The 24,985-nt window shown below is 48.7% G+C and overlaps 2 protein-coding genes across 6 annotated transcripts in view; both read right to left on the reverse strand.

Moving 5' to 3' along the window:
• Positions 1-24,619, reverse strand: part of cstf1 (cleavage stimulation factor, 3' pre-RNA, subunit 1) — a 43,142-nt gene extending 18,523 nt beyond the window's left edge. The window contains exon 1 of one of the 4 annotated variants that reach the window (XM_068000652.1): positions 24,529-24,619. The gene's annotated coding sequence lies outside the window, so the exon portion shown is untranslated. Of the gene's footprint in view, positions 1-5,620; positions 5,791-5,820; positions 5,923-6,020; positions 6,109-24,528 lie in introns of those variants that run through there. The other 3 variants (XM_068000655.1, XM_068000653.1, XM_068000654.1) reach the window with 3 other exon arrangements.
• nudt19 (nudix (nucleoside diphosphate linked moiety X)-type motif 19) lies at positions 11,348-24,619 on the reverse strand. Of its 2 annotated transcripts, XM_068000657.1 has the most exons (3): positions 24,529-24,618; positions 23,251-23,302; positions 11,348-12,611 (listed from the first exon to the last, which is right to left on the reverse strand). In XM_068000657.1, the coding sequence occupies exon 3, from the start codon at positions 12,604-12,606 to the stop codon at positions 11,419-11,421; it is 1,188 nt and encodes a 395-aa protein (XP_067856758.1). In that variant the 5' UTR covers positions 12,607-12,611; positions 23,251-23,302; positions 24,529-24,618; the 3' UTR covers positions 11,348-11,418. The 2 variants fall into 2 exon arrangements, with proteins under 2 accessions (XP_067856758.1, XP_067856757.1); XM_068000656.1 differs by lacking the exon at positions 23,251-23,302 and having other exon boundaries at positions 24,529-24,619.
• Positions 24,620-24,985: the final 366 nt, after the last annotated feature.

The raw sequence follows: 24,985 nt of genomic DNA on the forward strand, positions 1-24,985 counted from the left end.
CTGCCACAGCTCATCTCCTGCTGAAACCCTCATCCATGCCTTTGCTACTTCCAGACTGGACTATTCCAATGGTCTCCTGGCTGGCCTCCCATCTTCCACCCTCCATAAACTTGAACTCATCCAAAACCATGCTGCCCGTATCCTAACTTGCACCAAGTCCCGTTCACCCATTACCCTTGTGCTCGCTGACCTACACTGGCTCCCGGTCTGGGAACGCCTCGATTTTAAAATTCTCATCCTTGTTTTCAAATCCCTCCGTGGCCTCGCCCCTCCCTATCTCTGTAACCTCCTCCAGCCCTACAACCCTCCGAAATTTTTGCGCTCCTCCAATTCTGGCCTCTTGCGCATCCCCGATTTTAATTGCTCTACCACTGGCAGCCATGCCTTTCGCTGCCTGGCCCGAAGCTCTGGAATTCCCTCCCTAAACCTCTTCACCCCGCTACCTCTCTGTCCTTCTTTAAGATGCTCCTTAAAATCTACCTCTTTGATCAAGCTTTCGGTCATCTGTCCTTATGTGGCTCAGTGTGAAATTTTGTTTGATAATCGCTCCTGTGAAGCGCCTTTGGACATTTTACTACATTAAAGGTGCTAGATAAATGCAAGTTGTTGTTGTAGAGATGACAATACCATGTACTTCATTGCACCCAGTGACCGTACCAAGCATTCCCTGATCAGGTAGAGCACAGGGGAGAACTTTCATGTCAGAAAAAGGTGCAACAAGCAACAAATGTGAAGCTTTTCCACTGTCGGTCACCCTTGTGGGGTAAGGAGTTCCAGGATTTTGACCCAGTAATAATGAAAGAACGGCGATATATATAAATATAAAGGATCCAACGTTTGCTGTTGTGACAAGAGACCAACTTTTTTGAGAGTCTGGTCAGCGGCCATCAGGGTAAGGCATTCAGTTGGATTCCCTCATTTGTGCCAATGGGAACTGTGGATCTCTGGCTTCCTTCAGGTCTTTTGCAGCAACTTTACCAGCTAAAATAAGCACAGTAGCGCATGGAGATTACATGTTTCAGCCGGAGCGCCAGCCCCTCTCAGATTCATTAGCAAATATAAAACTGCCTTTAGATCACGGGTACGGTAGCATAGTGGTTATGTTACTGGGCTAGTAATCCAGAGGCCTGGACTAAAATCCAGTCATGAGTTCAAATCCCGCCACGGCAGCTGGCGAATTAAAAAAATTCAATTAATTAATTAAATTCAATTAATTAAATAAAAATCTGGAATTAAAATACTAGTATCAGTAATGATGGCCATGAAACTACCGGATTGTCGTAAAAACCCATCTGGTTCACTAATGTCCTTTAGGGAAGGAAACCTGCCGCCCTTACCTATATGTGACTCCAGACCCACAGCAATGTGGTTGATTCTTAATTGCCCTCTGAAATGGCCTAGCAAGCCACTCAGTTGTAAAATCTCGCTAAGGCGGCTCACCACCACCTTCTCGAGGGCAATTAGGGATGGGCAATAAATGCCGGCCTTGCCAGCGACGCCCACATCCCGTGAACGAATAAAAAAAAAATCCAGGGTAAAGGTCTCTCCACTCAATAACATGCCTCAGCTCCAACCCGAGAACAGTAGTGTGAAACTTTTTCCATTCACCACACCAGCTATTCTCCAAGCGAAATTGCCAACTTGTGTCAAGTCAGTGGCAGTTTTATGCCACAGGTCCACAATCACTAGGAACTCAACGAAAGCTGCCTCAGCATCTAATTTAAATTAGGATCCATACAGCCAGCAAACATGGTCATCCAATCAGTCTAAGCCAGATTTTATCCCAGGTGCTAGGGGTGAAAGGTCAGTGCATCACCCAGACCTGACTTTTCTTCTCATCTCTTGTGTTTTTATTTTGTTCCTGCCAATTTTCTCTGCTTGCCTTCTCATGAAAGCCTTGATCCCTTGGGCGAGGGTACCCCTACATACGAGGCTGGGACATGGTTACCCCCAGACTCGGCACCAGTGGTTGATCTGTGTAATTCAATGTGAATATCTCAGACAAAAACTTAGCCCCTCTTCCCCACCTGCTGTGATACAGCTCCATGAGCACCCTCCAGTACCATCCTCAAATTGCCATTACCTCTGTGACCCTAAAGAGGGTGATTGACAGCAGGCCATTCATCCACAAGAGCCGGTGCAGCCAAATCTGCTTTTTAAAAAAAAAATTCAGCCCCCACGTGTACTTCCTGTGTGTGTGTATTGGGGGAGGGGTCACTGGATGACACTTCCCCAACAGGTACAAAAAACAATCATATCACCCCCATCACTGACCTTTCTGAGATCAACTAACTCGGATCCAGACCTCTGACAATTCCACATTAGATTGATTCAGCTACTCATGGAAAAGCTCGATGAGCTATCCGAAGGGAAACCCTTCTGGATGTTTTCAAATGCCAAATCAAGAACAACTACATTTTTTAATCCATAATCGTGGTCGTGGTTGTTGGAGGCCAATCATCTCAGCCCCAGGACATTGCTGCAGGAGTTCCTCAAGGCAGTGCCCTAGGCCCAACCATCTTCAGCTGCTTCATCAATGACCTTCCCTCCATCATAAGGTCAGAAATGGGGATGTTCGTTGATGATTGCACAGTGTTCAGTTCCATTCGCAACCCCTCAAATAATGAAGCAGTCCGAGCCCGCATGCAGCAAGACCTGGACAACATCCATGCTTGGGCTGATAAGTGGCAAGTAACATTTGCGCCAGATAAGTGCCAGGCAATGACCATCTCCAACAAGAGAGAGTCTAACCACCTCCCCTTGAAATTCAACGGCATTACCATCGCTGAATCCCCCACCATCAACATCCTGAGGGTCACCATTGACCGGAAACTTAACTAGACCAGGTCAGAGGCTGGGTATTCTGCAGCGAGTGACTCACCTCCTGACTCCCCAAAGCCTTTCCACCATCTACAAGGCACAAGTCAGGAGTGTGATGGAATACTCTCCATTTGCTTGGATGAGTGCAGCTCCAACAACACTCAAGAAGCTCGACACCATCCAAGATAAAGCAGCCCACTTGATTGGCACCCCATCCACCACCCTAAACATTCACTCCCTTCATCACCGGCGCACTGTGGCTGCAGTGTGTACCATCCACAGGATGCACTGCAGCAACTCGCCAAGGCTTCTTTGACAGCACCTCCCAAACCCGCGACCTCTACCACCTTGAAGGACAAGAGCAGCAGGCACATGGGAACAACACCACCTGCACGTTCCCCTCCAAGTCACACACCATCCCGACTTGGAAATATATCGCTGTTCCTTCATCGTTGCTGGGTCAAAATCCTGGAACTCCCTTCCTAACAGCACTGTGGGAGAACCGTCACCACACGGACTGCAGCGGTTCAAGAAGGCGGCTCACCACTACCTTCTCAAGGCCAATTAGGGATGGGCAATAAATGTCGGCCTCGCCAGCGACGCCCACGTCCCATGAACGAATAATAAAAAAAAAATCTCCTGAAGCCATTCCAACCTAATTCTGTATTCCTTGCTCAGTTATATGAAATTATAGAAATGACAACAAGAAAAATTACAAAGTTTTGCTTTGCCTGCAGCAACTTAAGGCAAGAATGGGGAGAACCAAGAGGAGTTGGAAGAAGTGACTGCACATTCTACGTTACCCCTAAATTTTGCTTCAGCATCTTATGGTGGGGAAGGGGTCACTCTCATATTCCTGCGCTGTAATCTTCATTCACTGATACAGGTGGGGAAGAGGAGCTAAGTTTTTGTCTGAGATAATCACATTGAATTGTACAGATCAACCACTGGTGCAGAGTCTGGGGGAAACCATGTCCCAGCCCCGTATGTAGGGGTACCTTCTCCCAGCCTCCTGCACCTGGGGGTAACGCTGACCCGGCTCCCCGCGCCCGGGGGTGGGGGTAACGCTGACCCGGCTCCCCGCGCCCGGGGGTGGGGGTAACGCTGACCCGGCTCCCCGCGCCCGGGGGTGGGGGTAACGCTGACCCGGCTCCCCGCGCCCGGGGGTGGGGGTAACGCTGACCCGGCTCCCCGAGTCCGGGGGGGAGGGGTAACACTAACCCGGCTCCCCGAGTCCGGGGGGGGGGTTAAACACTGACCCGGCTCCCCGAGTCCGGGGGGTAACACTAACCCGGCTCCCCGAGTCCGGGGGGGGGTAACACTGACCCGGCTCCCCGAGTCCGGGGGGGGGGGGGGGTAACGGGTAACACTAACCCGGCTCCCCGAGTCGGGGGGGTGGGGGGTTAACACTGACCCGGCTCCCCGAGTCCGGGGGGGTAACACTAACCCGGCTCCCCGAGTCCAGGGGGGGGTAACACTGACCCGGCTCCCCGAGTCCGGGGGGGGGGGGGGGGTAACGGGTAACACTGACCCGGCTCCCCGAGTCCGGGGGGGTTAACACTGACCCGGCTCCCCGAGTACGGGGGGTGGGGTAACGCTAACCCGGCTTCCCGAATCCGGGGGGGGGGTAACGCTGACCCGGCTCCCCGCGCCCGGGGGTGGGGGTAACGCTGACCCGGCTCCCCGCACCCGGGGGTGGGGGTAATGCTGACCCGGCTACCCGCGCCCGGGGGTGGGGTAACACTAACCCGGCTCCCCGCGCCCGAGGGTGGGGGTAACGCTGACCCGGCTCCCCGCGCCCGGGGGTGGGGGTAACGCTGACCCGGCTCCCCGCGCCCGGGGGTGGGGGTAACGCTGACCCGGCTCCCCGCGCCCGGGGGTGGGGGTAACGCTGACCCGGCTCCCCGCGCCCGGGGGTGGGGGTAACGCTGACCCGGCTCCCCGCACCCGGGGGTGGGGGTAACGCTGACCCGGCTCCCCGCGCCCGGGGGTGGGGGTAACGCTGACCCGGCTCCCCGCGCCCGGGGGTGGGGGTAACGCTGACCCGGCTCCCCGCACCCGGGGGTGGGGGTAATGCTGACCCGGCTACCCGCGCCCGGGGGTGGGGTAACACTAACCCGGCTCCCCGAGTCCGGGGGGGGTTAACACTAACCCGGCTCCCCGAGTTCGGGGGGGGGTGGGTGGGGTAACACTAACCCGGCTCCCCGAGTCCAGGGGGGGAGGGGTAACACTGACCCAGCTCCCCGAGTCCGGGGGGGGGGGGGGGTAACACTTACCCGGCTCCCAGAGTCCGGGGGGGAGGGGGGGGTAACACTGACCCAGCTCCCCGAGTCCGGGGGGGTAACACTGACCCAGCTCCCCGAGTCCGGGGGGGTAACACTGATCCGGCTCCCCGAGTCCGGCGGGGGGGGGTAACACTGACCCAGCTCCCCGAGTCCGGGGGGGGGGGGCAACACTGACCCGGCTCCCCGAGTCCAGGGGGGTAACGCTGACCCGGCTCCCCGAGTCCGGGGGGTGTGGGGGGTAACACTGACCCGGCTCCCCGAGTTCGGGGGTGGGGGGTAACACTGACCCGGCTCCCCGAGTCCAGGGGGTGGGGGTAACACTGACCCGGCTCCCCGAGTCCGGGGGGGGGGGTAACACTGACCCGGCTCCCCGAGTTCGGGGGTGGGGGATAACACTGACCCAGCTCCCCGAGTCCGGGGGGGGGGGGGGGTAACACTGACCCGGCTCCCCGAGTCCGGGGGGGGGGGTAACACTGACCCAGCTCCCCGAGTTCGGGGGGGGGGGTAACACTGACCCGGCTCCCCGAGTCCGGGGGTAACCTTGGTCCAGCTCCGTGTCTCTCTCGTCCTCGCTGCCTGATCCGCTCTCCCGCCGAGGCCGAGAGCCTGATGGGTGCCTCCAATCCAACCAAAATCAACGCACTGAACGAACGGTTTGGCCTAAGATCACAGCCCGAAGCCGGGGCCTAGCCCCACGAGAGCGGCGGTTACTCACCGAGACAAACGGCCAAAAAAACAGCGCGAGCCGCGCGCCGACCCCTGGCAACCAACGGCTTGACGTCAGCGCGTAATACGTCCCAGGCAGCCAGTGGTGAGCATTATCTGGGTTTGCTCAGGTTTGCAAGTGTCAATCATTCTGGTGTATAGTGTCCTATCCCAGCAAAACTTGTCATAGTTTTCCACACACTGACATACCATGAAATGCAATATGCAGGCAATTGCAACAGCCATTCGGCCCTTCCTGGATCCGTGTGGGTCAGTATCACACCAGGCTAGGATCAGCTAACTCAGTACAGAGCTGAGGATGGAACATGAGCCCTTAAGGCCTTGGTCTGTGTGGATCAGTACCATACCGGGGTTGAGGTCAGCTAACTCAGCAGGGCCCAGTGCCCAGTGCCCATGAGATAAAAACAGAAAATGCTGGAAATACTCAGCAAATCAGGCAGCATCTGTAGGGAAAGAAACAGAGTTAACGTTTCAGGTCAATGACCCTTCGTCAGAACTGGAAGAAGTTGAAGATTAAACAGTTTTTAAGCATGATGTGGAGATGCCGGTGATGGACTGGGGTGGACAAATGTAAGGAATCTTACAACACCAGGTTATAGTCCAACAATTTTATTTTAAAATCACAAGCTTTCGGAGATTATCCCCTTCACCTGATTCACCTGACGAAGGGGATAATCTCCGAAAGCTTGTGATTTTAAAATAAAATTGTTGGACTATAACCTGGTGTTGTAAGATTCCTTAGTTTTTAAGCAAATACAGAGCCAGGGATGGGGGGAGTGGGGAGGAAAGAACAAAAGGAAAGTACTCTGAAAGGGTGGAGGGCAGGAGTGATTAAATGACAAAAGGGATGATGGTGCAAGGCAAGGAGGGTGGTAATGGGACAAGAAACAAAAGATGGGTCTGGAGAAGCTGTAAATGACAACAACAGCCATTGCTCCTCAGTTCTAATGAAGGGTCATCAACCTGAAACATTAACTCTGTTTCTTTCTCCACTGATGCTGCCTGGCATGCGGAGTATTTCCAGCATTTTCTGTTTTTATTTCAGATTTCCAGCTTCTGCAGTATTTTGCTTTTGATCCAGTGTCCATGAGGGTCAATGATGCAGACTTTCTCTTACAAGCTGATGTGGTTTCACCCCATCTCCTTGATTCTCACTTGCTGCACTGCATTGGGTTTCCATACATCACAATACAGCACTGAGGCACCTCTCACTACTGCGATCTTCTTGTAATAAATAAATGGGAAATATTAGAGAATTTAGCTAAGCTAAAAGAGGACAAATTGCTGGAACTGACGGGATACATCCAAGGATTCCAAGGGAAATGGGAGAATAGCAGAGACCTTATAATTATATTTCAGGGTTGTATTGAGTCTGCATATGTATTGGAGGACTGGAGAGTGGCCAATGTAATACCCTTTTTCAAAAAGGGAAATATGGCTAATCTGAGTAATTAAGGTTACTAAGCTTAACATCAATGGTAGGAAAAATTTTAGAATCTTTAATTAAAAATGAAATTACTAAATATCAAGATGAAGAGAAAATAATTAGAAGCAGCCAACATGAATTTCAGAAAGGACGATCATGCTTGTCAAATCCTAAGAGTTCTTTGAGGAGATGACGGATATGATGGAAGGGGGAAATGCAGTGGATGTGGTGTACATGGACTTTAATAAAGCCTTTAACAAGGTACCACACGGGAGGCTATTGGAGATGATTAAGGGATACGAAATCAGGGGGAAGGTAGCAAATTGGATTAAAAATTGGTTAGAAGGGAGAAAACAGAGAGTGGGAGTTAAGGGCAGTTTCTTACAGTGGTTGGAAGTGAGTAGTGATGTCCCAGAGGGTTCTGCTCTGGAACCATTCCTGTTCACTGTATACATCAATGATATGGATATAGGGCTAGAGGGAGTGATGGCCAGGTTCGCAGATAATACTAAAATAGGAGGCATAGTAAATAATTCTCAGGACCAAAGGAAGATGCAACAGGATATTAATAAAATGGTGGAATGGGCAAAAAAGTGGCAGCTGGAATTCAATGTCAGTAAATATGAGGTAGTACATTTTGGCAAAAAAGTAATTATATTGAATGGTGGAAGGATGGGTGATGTGGAGGAACAGAAGGATTTGGGGCTTCAGGTTCCCAAGACGTTAAAAGCAGCAGCTCAAGTGGATAAGGCCATAAAACAGCTGGTGGAATAGTGGGTTTCATGGCGAGAGCTGCAGAATATAAACTGAGATGTAATGGTGAATCTATATAAAGCCATACTAAGTTCACAGTTGGAGTACTTCTGGGCAGTTTTGGACTATAGGAACAATGTTGAGACAATAGAGAAGGTACAGCACAGTTTCACTAGAATACTGCCCGGAGTGAGGAAATACAAATATAAAAAGTCTTTAAAAATTGGGGCTGTTTTCTTCAGAAGAGATTAGAGGTGTTTAAAATTATGAAAGGATGGGACAGGGTAGATAGAAACAGACTATTTCCAGTGATTGATGGGTCTAGAACAAAGGACACATAGGTGCCTTCAGCTGTCTAGGCCCTAAGCTCTGGAATTCCCTCCCTAAACCTCTCTCCTCCTTTAAGACGCTCCTTAAAACCTACCTCTTTGACCAAGCTTTTGGTTACCTGTCCTAATATCTCTTTATGTGGCTCGGTGTACAATTTTATCTGAAAATGTTCCTGCGAAGCTCCTTAGGACATTTTACTACATTAAAGGCACTATATAAATGCAAGTTGTTTGTTGTTGTTTACCTTCATCCACCTATCAAATCTAATCTTGAATGTTGACATAGTTTCTCCCTCAACCACTAACCCTGGAAGTGAATTCCACAGCCTCATAATTCAATGTTTCTCCTGCCCTCTTTTCTAAATCTCTTACATCTAATCTTATATCTAAAGCCCATCCTTCTTCACCCCATAACTACTGAAAACAGTGTGCTTCTATTTACCCTGTTTCATCCTTGCATAATTTTAAATATTTCTATCACCTCGCCCCTTTATCTGCATTGTTCTACTGAAAAAAGACCCAATTTATCAAGTCTTTCTTTGTATTTCCTCATATCAGGCAGCATCCTAGTGAATCAGCATTGAACGCTCTCTAAAGCCTTAGTATCCTTCATATAGTGTGGACCAAACACTGCACACAGTACTCTAACTGAGATCTTATTAAGGTTTTATTTAGGGTCATCATTACCTCTTGGATTTTATACTCTATACCTCTCATTATGAAATCTAGAACTGAATTAGCTTTTTTTAATACGACCTTATGTACCAGAGGTGCTGCCTGTAATATCTTGTGAACCTGTACTCCCAAATCCCTCAACTTTACCATAGCACTGAGCCTACTTCAATTCAGAATATAATTACTGCTGTTACTTTTTAAAACCAAAATGTATCAGCTTACTTCCTCACATTGAATTTCATCTGCCACTTTTTAGCCCAATCCCCCATTTTATCACTATGTACCAGAGCTATTCAACCATGCAACAACAACTACTTGCATTTATATAGCGACTTTAACGTATGAAAACGTCCCAAGCTGCTTCACAGGATCAATTATCAAACAAAATTTGACACAAAGCCACCAAGGAGATATTAGGACAGGTGACCAAAAGTTTGGTCAAAGAGGAAGGATTTAAGGAGCATCTTAAAGGAGAGAGAGGTAAAGATACAGAGAGGTTTAGGGAGGGAATTCCAGAGCCTGGGGACTAGGCAGCTGGTGGAATGAAAAAATTCGGGGACGTGCAAGAAGCTAGAATTGGAGGAGCACAGAGATCTCGGAGGGTTGTAGGGCTGGAGGAGGTTACGGAGATAGGGAGGGGCGAGGTCACGGAGGGATTTGAAAACAAGGATGAGAATTTTAAAATAGAGGGGTTGCCAGACCGTGAGCCAATGTCGGTTAGCGAGCAAAGGGGTGATGGATGAACGGGGCTTGGTGCAAGTTAGGATATGGGCAGCAGAGTTTTGGATGAGCTCAAGTTTACGGAGGGTGCAAGGTGGGAGGCCAGCCAGAAGAGCATTGGAATATTCGAGTCTAGAGGTAACAAAGGCATGGATGAGGGTTTCATCAGCAAATGAGCTGGGGCAGGGGCAGAAATTGGCAATGTTAAGGAGGTGGAAATAGGTGGTCTTGGTGATGGATAGGATATGGGGTCGGAAGCTCATCTGAGGGTCAAATGGGAGGCCAAGGTTGCAAACAGTCTGGTTCAGCCTCAGACAGTGGCCAAGGAGAGGGATGGAGTCAGTGGCTAGGGAACAGAGTTCAAGGCGGGGACCAAAGACAATGGCTTCAGTCTTCCTAATATTTAACTGGAGGAAATTTCTGCTCATCCAATACTGGATGTTGGACAAGCAGCATGACATACAAAGGCAATGCAGGGGTTAAGAGAGTTAATGGTGAAGTAGAGCTGGATGTCGTCAGCGTACACGTGGAAACCAATGTCCTGTTTTCCAATGTGATACAGGACATCACAGGCAAGTACAATCGGTCCAAAGCTTGTCACTGGATAGTGGTTGAAAGAGCACCGTGGCTGACATTTCTTGCCAGGCCAGGAGCATTGAGGCCAATTGAAGAACTCCGAAAGCTACCCAGCTGAGATCAGCTAACTCAGCACAGACTGGGAACCAATCCCGGGATCATTCTGGTCTATGGCTCAGTTACATGTTGCCCTTACAGCTATTTTCTTATTGAACCATCAGGAGAGCTTCACCTCTTATTATCTGCCCTTGTGATTGATCCTTTAAGCAGGATATTAAAAGGGAGAGGTCAAGAATGTACACAGCAGCATCTCCCTATATGCAGGCAGCGTTTTGTGCATTTATAACCTGTGACTGTCTCTTCCCTGTGCTAAGGCATGCACCCAAAGGCATTTTTACATTGTGCTGGTGCTGTCGGGTTCTTGAAGCATGGGATTCATGCAGGTAGCTACAAGCCAAATGTAAAACTGCTGGAACTTGCCAAAACCACAGCCCCTACTGTCAGGATGTAAAATTAATGCTGCTGGTTCAGAACCAATGGTATTAAGTTCACTGTTGCCCCTTGGAGGGTAGAAATTCCTTTCCCCCCTTTAAGTAAACCAAATTCAGATTCCAGCATCACAGCTGAGCCGGATCCTGTCCTCCCCCAGTGTCCATGCACATACACTGACAAATTTTTCCCTACCCCAGCTCAGGGTGCAGAGTAGCACCCTGGCTGAGATTGTTTTGTCATTAGATGTTGGAATTGGCCTCTGTCCCTGTCAGAGCCCTGGCTCATTATTACTACACCCTATCTTTCCCTGTTAGAGGGTACCTGCGAGTACCCTCTGTTGAAGGTTCCTCTGCCGATTTGACATTCTGAGGAAATTTGTTTGCTTTCCTGGATACTCCACGTTTCAGGGACCCCCATGAGTTGCTGCAATGTTCTGGAAAGAATAATAGCTACTAATTTGTGGAATTGCTGTACCATGTGCCTTTGTTTTTTTTTGATATTACTACTTTCACAGTTCAATTTGAAAAACAAATTCAAAAATAAAGTTTGATCATTTTCAAGAAAAACTCAATGATGTTTATTTCAGATACAATTTTTTGCCTATCAATCAGACAATTCACAGGTGACCATTGAGTTGAGTATTTTTCGTTAGTGGGTGGACATGTTTATACCGGGGCTCAATATTCACATACAGAGTATTATCATATGGATTTCGCGATTCCACTCGGTGCAGTCTGGTAACCTCCAGCCGTAGTTGTTCCAGAGATTTCGAGGAACTGATGTTCTTGTCCTTTTTCCCGGTGCAATCTGGATCCTCTGGGTACAGTTCATCCCCAGGATACAGAAAAACGTAGCCATCCGAAGCATGCAGAATGACTGGAAGCCAACGCTCGCAACCTTCCAATGTACGGTCTTGGCTGAATTGCTGCAGATCTTGGAGACGGGGCAATCGGCAGAGTCTGCCCAGCTCATACCACTGTGGGGGAGGGGCCAAGATTTTCTCAGATCTGTGACCCTCAATCACCTCAGGAGGGGACAACCAGTTGTAGAGGATGGTTTCATGACCATCATGCACTGTGAAAGGAATCTCTTGCAAACAACAGATGAAGAATGCGGTATCAAACCTCTTTCCCTCCCGAAAAGTAGGGGTCAGCCAGTTACTCCACTCCTTCAATGCCCAGATATTTGGTATACACTCCAGCTCTCTGCACATTTTTATAAAATTGGCTGCATTTTCCTGCAGAAGTGGCCTCCAACTTGCAAGTTCCTCTTGGTCGTATTGTGTAAGCTTTATGGCCCCTTGGCCGTTCAAACATTCATCAGGGGCATTAGGCTTCACAAGGAGAATCCCTGACTCTTCAAAGGTTTCCCTAATGGCGCAAATACGGAAAGCTACTTCCCCAGGGATTGAAGATCCCATCTTTCTCCTGTCCGTTGCAAAGATTGGAGCCCTCTTAGCAGTTTGCCTGACCTTACCTAGCTTAAAGTCGGGTGGCTCGCAAAAAGGCTGGAACACCTGGATCCACTCGCTGGAAAAATCAGACGGGTCGATCGTACCTCCCGGAAACACATGAGCGTGAGGCATGAAACTGCTTTTCCCACTCCGCTGTAACATAAGCACGGCATAATCGAATACAGCCTTCTCCAAACATGGCTGAAGCACATTTTTCTCACGTGTAGGCACTGAAAGTGGAGGCCGACAGGTCTGTGCATTGGTGGCACTTTTACTCACAAAGTGATTTCGGACACCCGCAGCTAAGATTATAGTAGCTGCTTCCTTCCAATATTTTAAGTCTCTATTCATCTTCGCTGCAAGAAAGGATAACCTATTAATTTATCATTAGTTGTTGCTGGAACTGCAGAGCTAGCACAGCTCATCAGCAACCCCACTGCTCCCCTACTGGAACCAGCAACCCCACTGCTCCCCTACTGGAACCAGCAACCCCAGTGCTTTCCTACTGGAACCAGTAGTTATACTGTTGGACAGAGTATTAATCAAGAAATAAGAGGACCTAGTAATAAAGGTAATGCAACAATCGTTGGGGACTTTAATCTTCATATAGACTGGACAAATCAAATTGGCAAAAGTAGTTTGGAGGACGAGTTCATGGAATGCATTCGAGACAGTTTCCAAGAACAATATGTCATGGAACCAACCAGGGAACAGGCCATTTTAGATCTTATCTTGTGTAATGAGACAGGGTTAATTAATAATCTCATAGTAAGGGATCCTCTGGGGATGAGTGATCATAATATGATAGAATTTCACTTTGAGTTCGAGAGTGATGTACTTAAGTCTGAAACTAGAGTCTTAAACTTAAACAAAGCCAATTACATATTGGCTATGAGGGGCGAGTTGGCCAAAGTTGATTGGGAAACTAGATTAAAAGATATGACAGTAGATAAGCAATGATGAACATTTAAAGAAATATTTCATAATTCTCAACAAACATACATTCCATTGAGGAATAAAAACTCCACGGGAAAAGTGATTCATCCATGGCTAACTAAAGAAGTTAAGGATAGTATTAGATTAAAAGAAGATTATAATGTTGCCAAGAAGAGTAGTAAGCCTGAAGATTGGGAGAGTTTTAGAAAATAGCAAAGGATGACCAAAAAATTGAAAGAGGGAGAAAATAAAATGAGAGTAAACTAGCAAGAAATATAAGAACAGATTTTTTTTTTTATTCGTTCATGGGATGTGGGCGCTGCTGGCGAGGCCAGCATTTATTGCCCATCCCTAATTGCCCTCGAGAAGGTGGTGGTGAGCCGTCTTCTTGAACCGCTGCAGTCAGTGAGGTGAAGGTTCTCCCACAGTACGGGTACGGTAGCATAGTGGTTATGTTACTGGGCTAGTAATCCAGAGGCCTGGACTAAAATCCAGAGTCATGAGTTCAAATCCCACCACGGCAGCTGGCGAATTTAAATTTAATTAATTAAATTCAATTAATTAAAATAAAATCTGGAATTAAAATACTAGTATCAGTAATGATGGCCATGAAACTACCGGATTGTCGTAAAAACCCATCTGGTTCACTAATGTCCTTCAGGGAAGGAAGCCTGCCGCCCTTACCCGGTCTGGCCTATATGTGACTCCAGACCCACAGCAATGTGGTTGATTCTTAATTGCCCTCTGAAATGGCCCAGCAAGCCTATCAGTTGTAAAATCTCGCTATGAAAAGTCATAATAAGAATAAAACCGGACGAACCACCCGGCATCGGACCACTAGGCACCGGACACGACAACGGCAAAACACCAAGCCCAGTCGACCCTGTGAAGTCCTCCTCACTAACATCTGGGGACTTGTGCCAAAATTGGGAGAGCTGTCCCACAGACTAGTCAAGCAACAGCCTGACATAGCCATACTCACAGAATCATATCTTTCAGCCAACGTCCCAGACTCTTCCATCACCATCCCTGGGTATGTCCTGTCCCACCGGCAGGACAGACCCACCAGAGGTGGCGGTACAGTGATATACAGTCAGGAGGGAGTGGCCCTGGGAGTCCTCAACATTGACTCTGGACCCCATGAAATCTCATGGCATGAGGTCAAACATGGGCAAGGAAACCTCCTGCTGATTACCACCTACCTTCCTCCCTCAGCTGATGAATCAGTCCTCCTCCATGTTGAACACCACTTGGAGGAAGCACTGAGGGTAGCAAGGGCACAAAATGTACTCTGGGTGGGGGACTTCAATGTCCATCACCAAGAGTGGCTCGGTAGCACCACTACTGACCGAGCTGGCCGAGTCCTGAAGGACATAGCTGCTAGACTGGGCCTGCGGCAGGTGGTGAGCGAACCAACACGAGGGAAAAACTTACTTGACCTCGTCCTCACCAATCTACCTGTCGCAAATGCATCTGTCCATGACAGTATTGGTAGGAGTGACCACCGCACAGTCCTCGTGGAGATGAAATCCCGTCTTCGCACTGAGGACATCATCCAACGTGTTGTGTGGCAGTACCACCGTGCTAAATGGGATAGATTCAGAACAGATCTAGCAGCTCAAAACTGGGCATCCATGAGGCGCTGTGGGCCATCAGCAGCAGCAGAATTGTATTCCAGCACAATCTGTAACCTCATGGCCCGGCATATTCCTCACTCTACCATTACCAACAAGCCAGGAGATCAACCCTGGTTCAATGAGGAGTGTAGAAGAGCATGCCAGGAGCAGCACCAGGCGTACCTAAAAATGAGGTGCCAACCTGGTGAAGCTACAACTCAGGACTACATGCATGCTAAACAGCGGAAGCAACATGCTATAGACAGAGCTAAGCGATTCCACAACCAACGGATCAGATCAAAGCTCTGCAGTCCTGCCACATCCAGTCGTGAATGGTGGTGGACAATTAAACAACTAACGGGAGGAGGAGGCTCTGCAAACATCCCCATTCTCAATGATGGCGGAGTCCAGCACGTGAGTGCAAAAGACAAGGCTGAAGCGTTTGCAACCATCTTCAGCCAGAAGTGCCGAGTGGATAATCCATCTCAGCCTCCTCCCGATATCCCCACCATCACAGAAGCCAGTCTTCAGCCAATTCGATTCACTCCACGTGATATCAAGAAACGGCTGAGTGCACTGGATACAGCAAAGGCTATGGGCCCTGACAACATCCCAGCTGTAGTGCTGAAGACTTGTGCTCCAGAACTAGCTGCGCCTCTAGCCAAGCTGTTCCAGTACAGCTACAACACTGGCATCCACCCGACAATGTGGAAAATTGCCCAGGTATGTCCTGTCCACAAAAAGCAGGACAAATCCAATCCGGCCAATTACCGCCCCATCAGTCTACTCTCAATCATCAGCAAAGTGATGGAAGGTGTCGTCGACAGTGCAATCAAGTGGCACTTACTCACTAATAACCTGCTCACCGATGCTCAGTTTGGGTTCCGCCAGGACCACTCGGCTCCAGACCTCATTACAGCCTTGGTCCAAACATGGACAAAAGAGCTGAATTCCAGAGGTGAGGTGAGAGTGACTGCCCTTGACATCAAGGCAGCATTTGACCGAGTGTGGCACCAAGGAGCCCTAGTAAAATTGAAGTCAATGGGAATCAGGGGGAAAACTCTCCAGTGGCTGGAGTCATACCTAGCACAAAGGAAGATGGTAGTGGTTGTTGGAGGCCAATCATCTCAGCCCCAGGGCAATGCTGCAGGAGTTCCTCAGGGCAGTGTCCTAGGCCCAACCATCTTCAGCTGCTTCATCAATGACCTTCCCTCCATCATAAGGTCAGAAATGGGGATGTTCGCTGATGACTGCACAGTGTTCAGTTCCATTCGCAACCCCTCAGATAATGAAGCAGTCCGAGCCTGCATGCAGCAAGACCTGGACAACATCCAGGCTTGGGCTCATAAGTGGCATGTAACATTCGCGCCAGATAAGTGCCAGGCAATGACCATCTCCAACAAGAGAGTGTCTAACCACCTCCCCTTGACATTCAATGGCATTACCATCGCCGAATCCCCCACCATCAACATCCTGGGGGTCACCATTGACCAGAAACTTAACTGGACCAGCCATATAAATACTGTGGCTACAAGAGCAGGTCAGAGGCTGGGTATTCTGCGGCGAGTGACTCACCTCCTGACTCCCCAAAGCCTTTCCACCATCTACAAGGCACAAGTCAGGAGTGTGATGGAATACTCTCCACTTGCCTGGATGAGCGCAGCTCCAACAACACTCAAGAAGCTCGACACCATCCAAGATAAAGCAGCCCGCTTGATTGGCACCCCATCCACCACCCTAAACATTCACTCCCTTCGCCACCGGCGCACTGTGGCTGCAGTGTGCACCATCCACAGGATGCACTGCAGCAACTCGCCAAGGCTTCTTCGACAGCACCTTTCAAACCCGCGACCTCTACCACCTAGAAGGACAAGGGCAGCAGGCGCATTGGAACAACACCACCTGCACGTTCCCCTCCAAGTCACACACCATCCCGACTTGGAAATATATCGCCGTTCCTTCATTGTCGCTGGGTCAAAATCCTGGAACTCCCTTCCTAACAGCACTGTGGGAGAACCGTCACCACACGGACTGCAGCGGTTCAAGAAGGCGGCTCACCACCACCTTCTCGAGGGCAATTAGGGATGGGCAATGAATGCCGGCCTTGCCAGCGACGCCCACATCCCGTGAACGAATTAAAAAAAAAAAAAAAATGCTGTTAGGAAGGGAGTTCCAGGATTTTGACCCAGCGACAATGAAGGAACGGCAATATATTTCCAAGTCGGGATGGTGTGTGACTTGGAGGGGAATGTGCAGGTGGTGGTGTTCCCATGTGCCTGCTGCTCTTGTCCTTCTAGGTGGTAGAGGTCGCGGGTTTGGGAGGTGCTGTCGAAGAAGCCTTGGCGAGTTGCTGCAGTGCATCCTGTGGATGGTACACACTGCAGCCACTGCGCAGGTGGTGAAGGGAGTGAATGTTTAGGGTGGTGGACGGGGTGCCAATCAAGCGGACTGCTTTGTCCTGGATGGTGTTGAGCTTCTTGAGTGTTGTTGGAGCTGCACTCATCCAGGCAAGTGGCGAGCATTCCATCACACTCCTGACTTGTGCTTTGTAGATGATGGAAAGGCTTTGGGGGGTGGTCAGGAGGTGAGTCACTCGCTGCAGAATACCCAGCCTCTGACCTGCTCTTGTAGCCACAGTATTTACATGGCTGGTCCAATTAAGTTTCTGGTCAATGGTGACCCCCAGGATGTTGATGGTGGGTGATTCGGCAATGGTAATGCCGTTGAATGTCAAGGGTAGGTGGTTAGACTCTCTCTTGTTGGAGATGGTCATTGCCTGGCACTTGTCTGGCGCGAATGTTACTTGCCACTTATCAGCCCAAGCCTGGCACTTGTCTGGCGCGAACGTTACTTGCCACTTATCAGCCCAAGCCTGGATGGTGTCCAGATCTTGCTGCATGCGGGCTCGGACTGCTTCATTATTTGAGGGGTTGCGAATGGAAGTGAACACTGTGCAATCATCAACGAACATCCCCATTCTTGACCTTATGATGGAGGGAAAGTCATTGATGAAGCAGCTAAAGATGGTTGGGCCTAGGACACTGATTGTAAGAGGTTCGACAAGTATGTAAAAAGGAAGAGAGTAGCGAAAGTAAACGTGGTTCCGTTAAAGGCAGAGACAGGAGAAATTATAATGGGGAGTAAGAAAATGGCAGAGACATTAAACAAATATTTTGTATCTGTCTTCACAGTAGAAGATACAAAAAAATGCCAGAAATAGTGGGGAACCAATGAGAGTGAGGGACTTAAAAGTATTAATATCAGTAAAGAAAAAGTACTGGAGAAATTACTGGGACAAAAAGCCGACAAATCCCCTGGACCTGATGGCCTACATCCTAGTATTCTAAAAAGAGATGACTGCAGTGGATGCATTGGTTGTGATCTTCCAAAATTCCCTAGATTCTAGAACGGTCCCAGTAGATTGGAAGTTGGTAAATGTAACACTGCTATTCAAGAAAGGAGGGAGAAAACAGGGAACTACAGGCCAGCTAGCCTGACGAAGGGGATAATCTCCGAAAGCTTGTGATTTTAAAATAAAATTGTTGGACTATAACCTGGTGTTGTAAGATTCCTTACATTTGTCCACCCCAGTCCATCACCGGCATCTCCACATCATAATATAGTTAGGCAGAGTCAACATGGCTTTATAAAAGGGAAATTATATTTGACAAATCTATTAGTTTTTTGAAGATGTATCATAATCTTAATTCATAAAATAAATGAATTAATAGATGAATTAATGGCACAAATAGAGATAAATGGGTTTGATCTCGTAGCCATTACTGAGACATGGTTGCAGGGTGACCAAGGTTGGGAACTAAATATTCCAGGGTAATTGACTTTTGGAAAAGATAGTAAAGATAGAAAAGTAATTAAGATTAATAAAGAAAAAGTTTTAGAAAAATTAATGGGACGAAAAGCCGACAAATCTTCTGGACTTGATGGCCTACATCCTAGGGGTTTTAAAACAGGGGGCTGCAGAAAAAGTGGAGGCATTGGTTTTGATCCTCCAGAATTCCATAAATTCTAGAACAGTTCCCGTGGATTGGATGGTAGAAAATGTAACCCCACTATTCAAGAGAGAGAAAACAGGGAATTATAGGCCAGTTCGCCTGACATCAGTAGCAGGGAAAATGCTAGAATCTATTATTAAGGACGTAGTAAAAGGGCACTTGGAAAATCACAATGATTCGGCAGAGTCAACATGGTTTAATGAAAGGGAAATCATGTTTGACAAATCTATTAAGAGTTTATTGAGGGTGTAACTAGCAGGGTAGATAAGGGGGAAACAAGTGGATGTAGTATATTTGGATTTTCAAAAGGCATTCGATAAGGTGCCACATAGAGATTGTTACACAAGATTAGGGCTCATGGGGTTGGGAGTAATATAGTATCATGATTAGAGGATTGGTTAACACACAGAAAACAGAAAGCAGGAATAAACGGGTCATTCTCAGGTTGGCAGACTGTAACCAGTGAGGTGCTGCAAGGATCAGTGCTTGGGCCTCAGCTATTTACAATCTATATTAATGACTTAGATGGAGGGACCGAGTGTAATGTATCTAAGTTTGCTGACGATACAAAGCTAGGTGGGAAAGTAAGTAGTAAGGATGACACAAACAGCATGCAAAGGGATATAGACAGATTAGGTGAGTGGGCAAGAAAGTGCAGATGGAGTATAATGTGGGGAAATGTGATGTTATTCACTATGGAAGGAAGAATAGAAAAACAGACTATTTTTTAAATGGTGAGAAACTATTAAATGTTGGTGTTCACAGGGATTTGGGTGTCCTTGTACATGAGACACAGAAAGTTTACATGGAGGTACATCAAGCAATTAGGAAGGCAAATGGTATGTTGGCCTTTATTGCAAGGGGGTTGGAGTATAAGAGTAAGGAAGTCTTGCTGCAATTGTATAGGGCTTTGGTGAGACCACACCTGGAGTACTGTGTACAGTTTTGGTCTCCTTATCTAAGGAAGGATACACTTGCCTTAGAGGTGGTGCAACACAGGTTCACTAGATTGAATCCTGGGATGAGAGGGTTGTGCTATGAGGAAAGATTGAGGAGAATGGGCCAATACTCTCTGGAGTTTAGAAGAATGATAGGTGATCTCATTGAAACATATAAGATTCTGAGAGGCCTTGACAGGGTAGATGCCGAGAGACTGCTTCCCCTGGCTGGAGAGTCTAGAGCTAGAGGGCATAGTCTCCGGATAAGGGGTCGGCCATTTGGGACTGAGATGAGGAGAAATTGGAATTCTCTACCCCATAGGACTTGGATGCTCAGTCGTTGAGTACATTCAAGACTGAGATCGATAGATTTTTGAACTCTAAGGGAATCAAGGGATATGGTCATGATCTTATTGAATGGTGCAGCAGGCTCGATGGGCTGTTTGGCCAACTCCTGCTGGAACCAGCAGCCCCATCCTACTCTAAGAAGAAATCCCATTCCCCTTCTAATTATAACCAGCAATCCCAGCCCCGTCTTAATCAAACCAGCAAACCTGGTTTCCTTCATCTCTAACCAGCAATCCCAGAGCCACCTACTCTAATCAGCAAACCCAGCCTCAACCCACTCAAACTAGCATTTCCCAGTCCCATCCTACTCTAACCAACAATCCTGGTTTCCTCCACTCTAACCAGCAATCGCAGTTTCTTCCTACTCCAATCAGCAACCCCAGCGACCCCAATGTATTCAGTAATCCGAAATACTCCTACTCTAATGGGCAATCTAAAAGTCCCTTACTCTACTAGGCAATCCCAGGGCACCCTATGCTAGTAAACAATCTGTCCCTCTATGTTTATCAGAAATGCCAGTGTCCCCTGGTCTGATGGGCAACCTCAACTCTAATTAGCTATCCCAAAGCCTCCTACACCAAGTAGAAAATCACAATAACTTGCATTTATATAGCGCCTTAATGTAGGAAAACTTCCCAAGGTGCTTCACAAAAGTGCAATGAGATTAAAATGGACACCAAGCCTAAGTAGGAGATATTAGAACAGGTGACTAAAAGTAAAATTGAGTAGAATGGGCTTATACTCTCTGGAGTTTAGAAGAATGAGAGGTGTTCAATGAAACATATAGGAATCTGAGGGGGCTTGACAGGGTAGAAGCTGAGAGGTTGTTTCTCTGGCTGGAGTGTCTAGAACTAGACAGCACAGTCTCAGGATAAGGGGTCAGCCATTTAAGACTGAGATGAGGAGGAATTTCTCCACTCAGAAGGCTGTGAATCTTTGGAATTCTCTACCCCAGAGGGCTGTGGATGCTCAGTCGTTGAGTATATTCAAGACTGAGAGCGATAGATTTTTGGACTCTAGGGGAATCAAGGGATATGGGGATCAGACAGGAAAGTGGAGTTGAGGTTGAAGATCAACCACGATCTTATTGAATGGCAGAGCAGGCTCGAGGGGCCGTATGGCCTACTCCTGCTCCTATTTCTTATATTCTTATGTTAAAGCATGGCCAAAGGGTAAGTGTTAAGGACGGTCTTAAAGGAAGACAGCCTGTTTGTTTTCCTCTGTTTCGGTGGGGGGGCTGACACCTCCCACCTGCCACCCCTCCTCAGACCTGGCAAAAACACCAGATTTCCCATAAGCTTGGGGCAAGCGGCCATCGAAATACACCGTTCATGGAGTGGCACCCTCCAGCCGCACGAAAATCAGGTGCACCCCCCCCCAATCGACTCCACATACTTCAGCAAGGTCAGATCCACTGGCTCCCCACGGGCACGATCCCAACCATGTTCACACTCCGTGGAAGTTCGGTCACTGCAGCCGGGATTTTAATTCCCCAGGAGGAAAACCGCATGGGGGAGCAGTTAAAATGAGGGCAGTAACTTACCCCTTCTAATCCTGCTACCTTTTCACCATGTCACGATCTTAACCTGCTTTTCTGAGCGGGGCACCCGTAGGAAAGCAGTGGGGTCCTTCTTTAAATATGCAGATCGATCCAGACCCAGATTAGTCGGAGTCCTGAGCAGGGGAGCAGCGACGGCTTCCCCATCAGGCCAAATATGCGCATGGGAACACCACCACCTGGACGTTATCCTCCAAGTCACACATCATCCTGACTTGGAAACATATCGCCGTTCCTTCGTTGTTAGTAGGTCAAAATCCTGGAACTCCCTACCTAACAGCACTGTGGGAGTACCTTCACCACACAGACTGCAGCGGTTCAAGGTGGCCCACCACCACCTTCTAAAGGGCAATTTGGGATGGGCAATAAATGCTGGCCTTGCCAGTGACGCCCACATCTCATGAATGAATCGCCAATCGGGTCAAGTCAGCCCTGGAGGTGGTGATTCACCCCGATCAGACCTGCGCTGTACCCGGCAGGAAGATCTCTGATAGCCTGGCGCTACTCAGAGATACGATCGCCTACATGCAGAACAGGGGTGTGAACACCTGCCTGATCAGCCTGGACCAGGAGAAGGCCTTTGACAGAATATCCCACACATACATGATGGACATGCTTTCCAAAATGGTGTTTGGGGAGGGAATCCACAATTGGATCCAACTGCTCTACACAAACATCAGTAGCGCCGTTTCAATCAACGGGTGGGAATCAGAAAGCTTTCCGATCAAATCTGGAGTCAGGCAGGGCTGTCCTCTCTCCTCCGTCTTGTTCGTGTGCTGCATCGAACCCTTTGCCGAGTCCATCAGGAGGGATGCGGGCATAAGAGGGGTGACAATCCCAGGCAGTGGAGGCACTCAGGTCAAGGCCTCCCTGTACATGGACGACGTCGCCGTCTTTTGCTCGGATCAGCTGTCGGTCCGCAGATTGATGAGCATCTGCGACTAGTTCGAACTGGCCTCAGGGGCCAGGGTAAATCGTACTAAGAGCGAGGCCATGTTCTTTGGGAACTGGACCGACCGATCCTTTGTCCCTTTCACCGTCAGGTCGGATTACCTGAAGGTGCTGGGGATCTGGTTCGGTGGGGGGGCCGGGGCGTGCACCAAGAACTGGAAGGTGCGTATTTCCAAGGTGAAGCAGAAACTGGGACTGTGGGATCGACGATCCCTCTCGATCGTGGCAAAAACCTGGTCATCAGGTGCGAAGTGCTCTCTGTGTTGCTGGACTTGGCACAGGTCTGGCCCATACCTCGCTCCTACACCGCGACAGTCACCCGAGCCATCTTCCACTTTATCTGGAGATCAAAAATGGACCGTGTCCGCAGGGATACGATGTACAAATCTCCGGAGAAAGGGGGGGAAAGGCGTGCCCAACGTGGCCCTCATCCTGATGGCCACTTTCATGTGTGGCTGCATCAAGCTGTGCGTGGACCCTTGGTACGCAAACACAAAGTGTCACTGCGTGCTAAGGTTCTACCTATCCCCGGTATTGCAAAGGACGGGCCTGGCTACGCTGCCACGGAGCGTTCCGTCCAGTTGGACCGTTCTGCCCCACCTGTCCTTCATCGAAAAATTTATGCAAAAAAACACCTTCGACCACAAGGTGATCAGTAAGTGGTCCGCACGTAACGTCCTCGAGACCCTGCGGGAAAAGGAAATGATGGATCCTGTCAGTTGGTTCCCCGAGCAGACTGTCAATGTCATTTGGCAGAACACCTCATCGCCAGAGCTTTCAAACAAGCATCAAGACATAGCTTGGCTGGTGTTGAGAAGGGCCCTTCCCGTCAGGTCCTTCATGCATTCCCAGACTCTCAGCACCACCGCGCGCTGTCCCCGAGGAGGCTGCGGTGGAGACGAGACCATCCCCCATCTCCTTCTGGAATGTGCCTTTGCAAGGAAGGTCTGGAAAGAGATGCAGTGATATCTGTCCAGGTTCGTCCCGAGCAGTTCTGTAACACAGGACTCTGTGCTCTATGGGCTGTTCCCGGAGACGCACACCGAGACAGACATCAACTGCTGCTGGAAGACCATCAACTCGGTGAAAGACGCCCTTTGGTTTGCCCCAAACTTGCTGGTCTTCCAGTGCAAGCTGTCCTCGACTGAGTGTTGCAGACTGGCACATTCCAAGGCCGCCGCAAAGGCCCTGTGGGGAAAGGCAACCATTTAGAGCCTTCCCGCCATTGTATACCGAGGGGCTGCAATCAGGGAAAACTCCCCCCCCCCCCCCCAGGCAGAATGTAAAATTCAAATTGATATAATGTACCTGTAATGAATCTGTAATGTACCTGTAATGAATCTGTAATCAATAATCTGTATTGAGTGTAATGCAATGAGGCACCCTAGAGTGTCATGAACTGTAATTATGTACAATGTGTTCATTGAACTGCACTTTATGTAACCTGCAAATTGTATAATCTGTATAGTGTACATTTGGAAGGTGATATGACAACTGTATCGTATGTATTGCTGCAAATTTTATGAATAAAGTACATTTTATGAAAAAAATGAATAAAAAAGGGCCAGATGTACCCTGAACTGAGTCGTGGGCCAGAAGAGGCCCAAGGCAGGTTAAGTTTAAAAATTTTAATTTTAATTTTACTTGTGGGGCCGGAAGCAGGCCTTGGGTCTTCCTTGCCACCACCCCCGAATCACCTCCAGAGCCCCCTCTCTCCACCCCCAGTCAACTGACTGCCGCGAACCACCTAGTCGTGGATCTTCGGGAAAATCTATGCAAATGAGACCCGGAGGTTCAGGTCGGCGGGGTCTCCGCGTCCCCGGACTCCCTGGGTTCGCACCAAACCCAAACTTTAGAATCGGGGCCTATTTATTTTTCCCCTGCAGTAAAAGAGGTGTAATGTTGAGTGATACCTGCGGCTGAAGTTATGGCGAGCCAGTGTCTTGCTGCTCCTTGTCTTCACGTGTTGTAAGACTTGTTGTCCAGGGGCTGTTTAGATCTGTAAGCTCTTGTTAAGTTTCGTAGTCTGGCGTGTACATCTGCTTTCTGTCTCAAACTGACAGCTGCTGCCCACAAAGCTGCGTGTCACTATCGTAAAAGTTACGGAATTTCAATCGCAGCAAAACCAACCTCTTCGTTGTAGAATGAACTAGAGACCTGACAAAATAATTATAAAAGGCAAACTACGTCAACGTCACTGAGCTCTCAGCGAATTCACCTTTGCTCAACCAAAGCAGGCTCCTCATACACTCCCACAGGTGACTCCATCTATGGGTCAAAGTGACTAAGCACCAAGAACGGCAAGACCAGTAACTTGCATTTGTACAGGTCTCTTTAATAATGATGTGGAGATGCCGGTGATGGACTGGG

This window comes from Heptranchias perlo, chromosome 19, assembly GCF_035084215.1.
Source record: "Heptranchias perlo isolate sHepPer1 chromosome 19, sHepPer1.hap1, whole genome shotgun sequence".
Classification (NCBI taxonomy): domain Eukaryota; kingdom Metazoa; phylum Chordata; class Chondrichthyes; order Hexanchiformes; family Hexanchidae; genus Heptranchias; species Heptranchias perlo.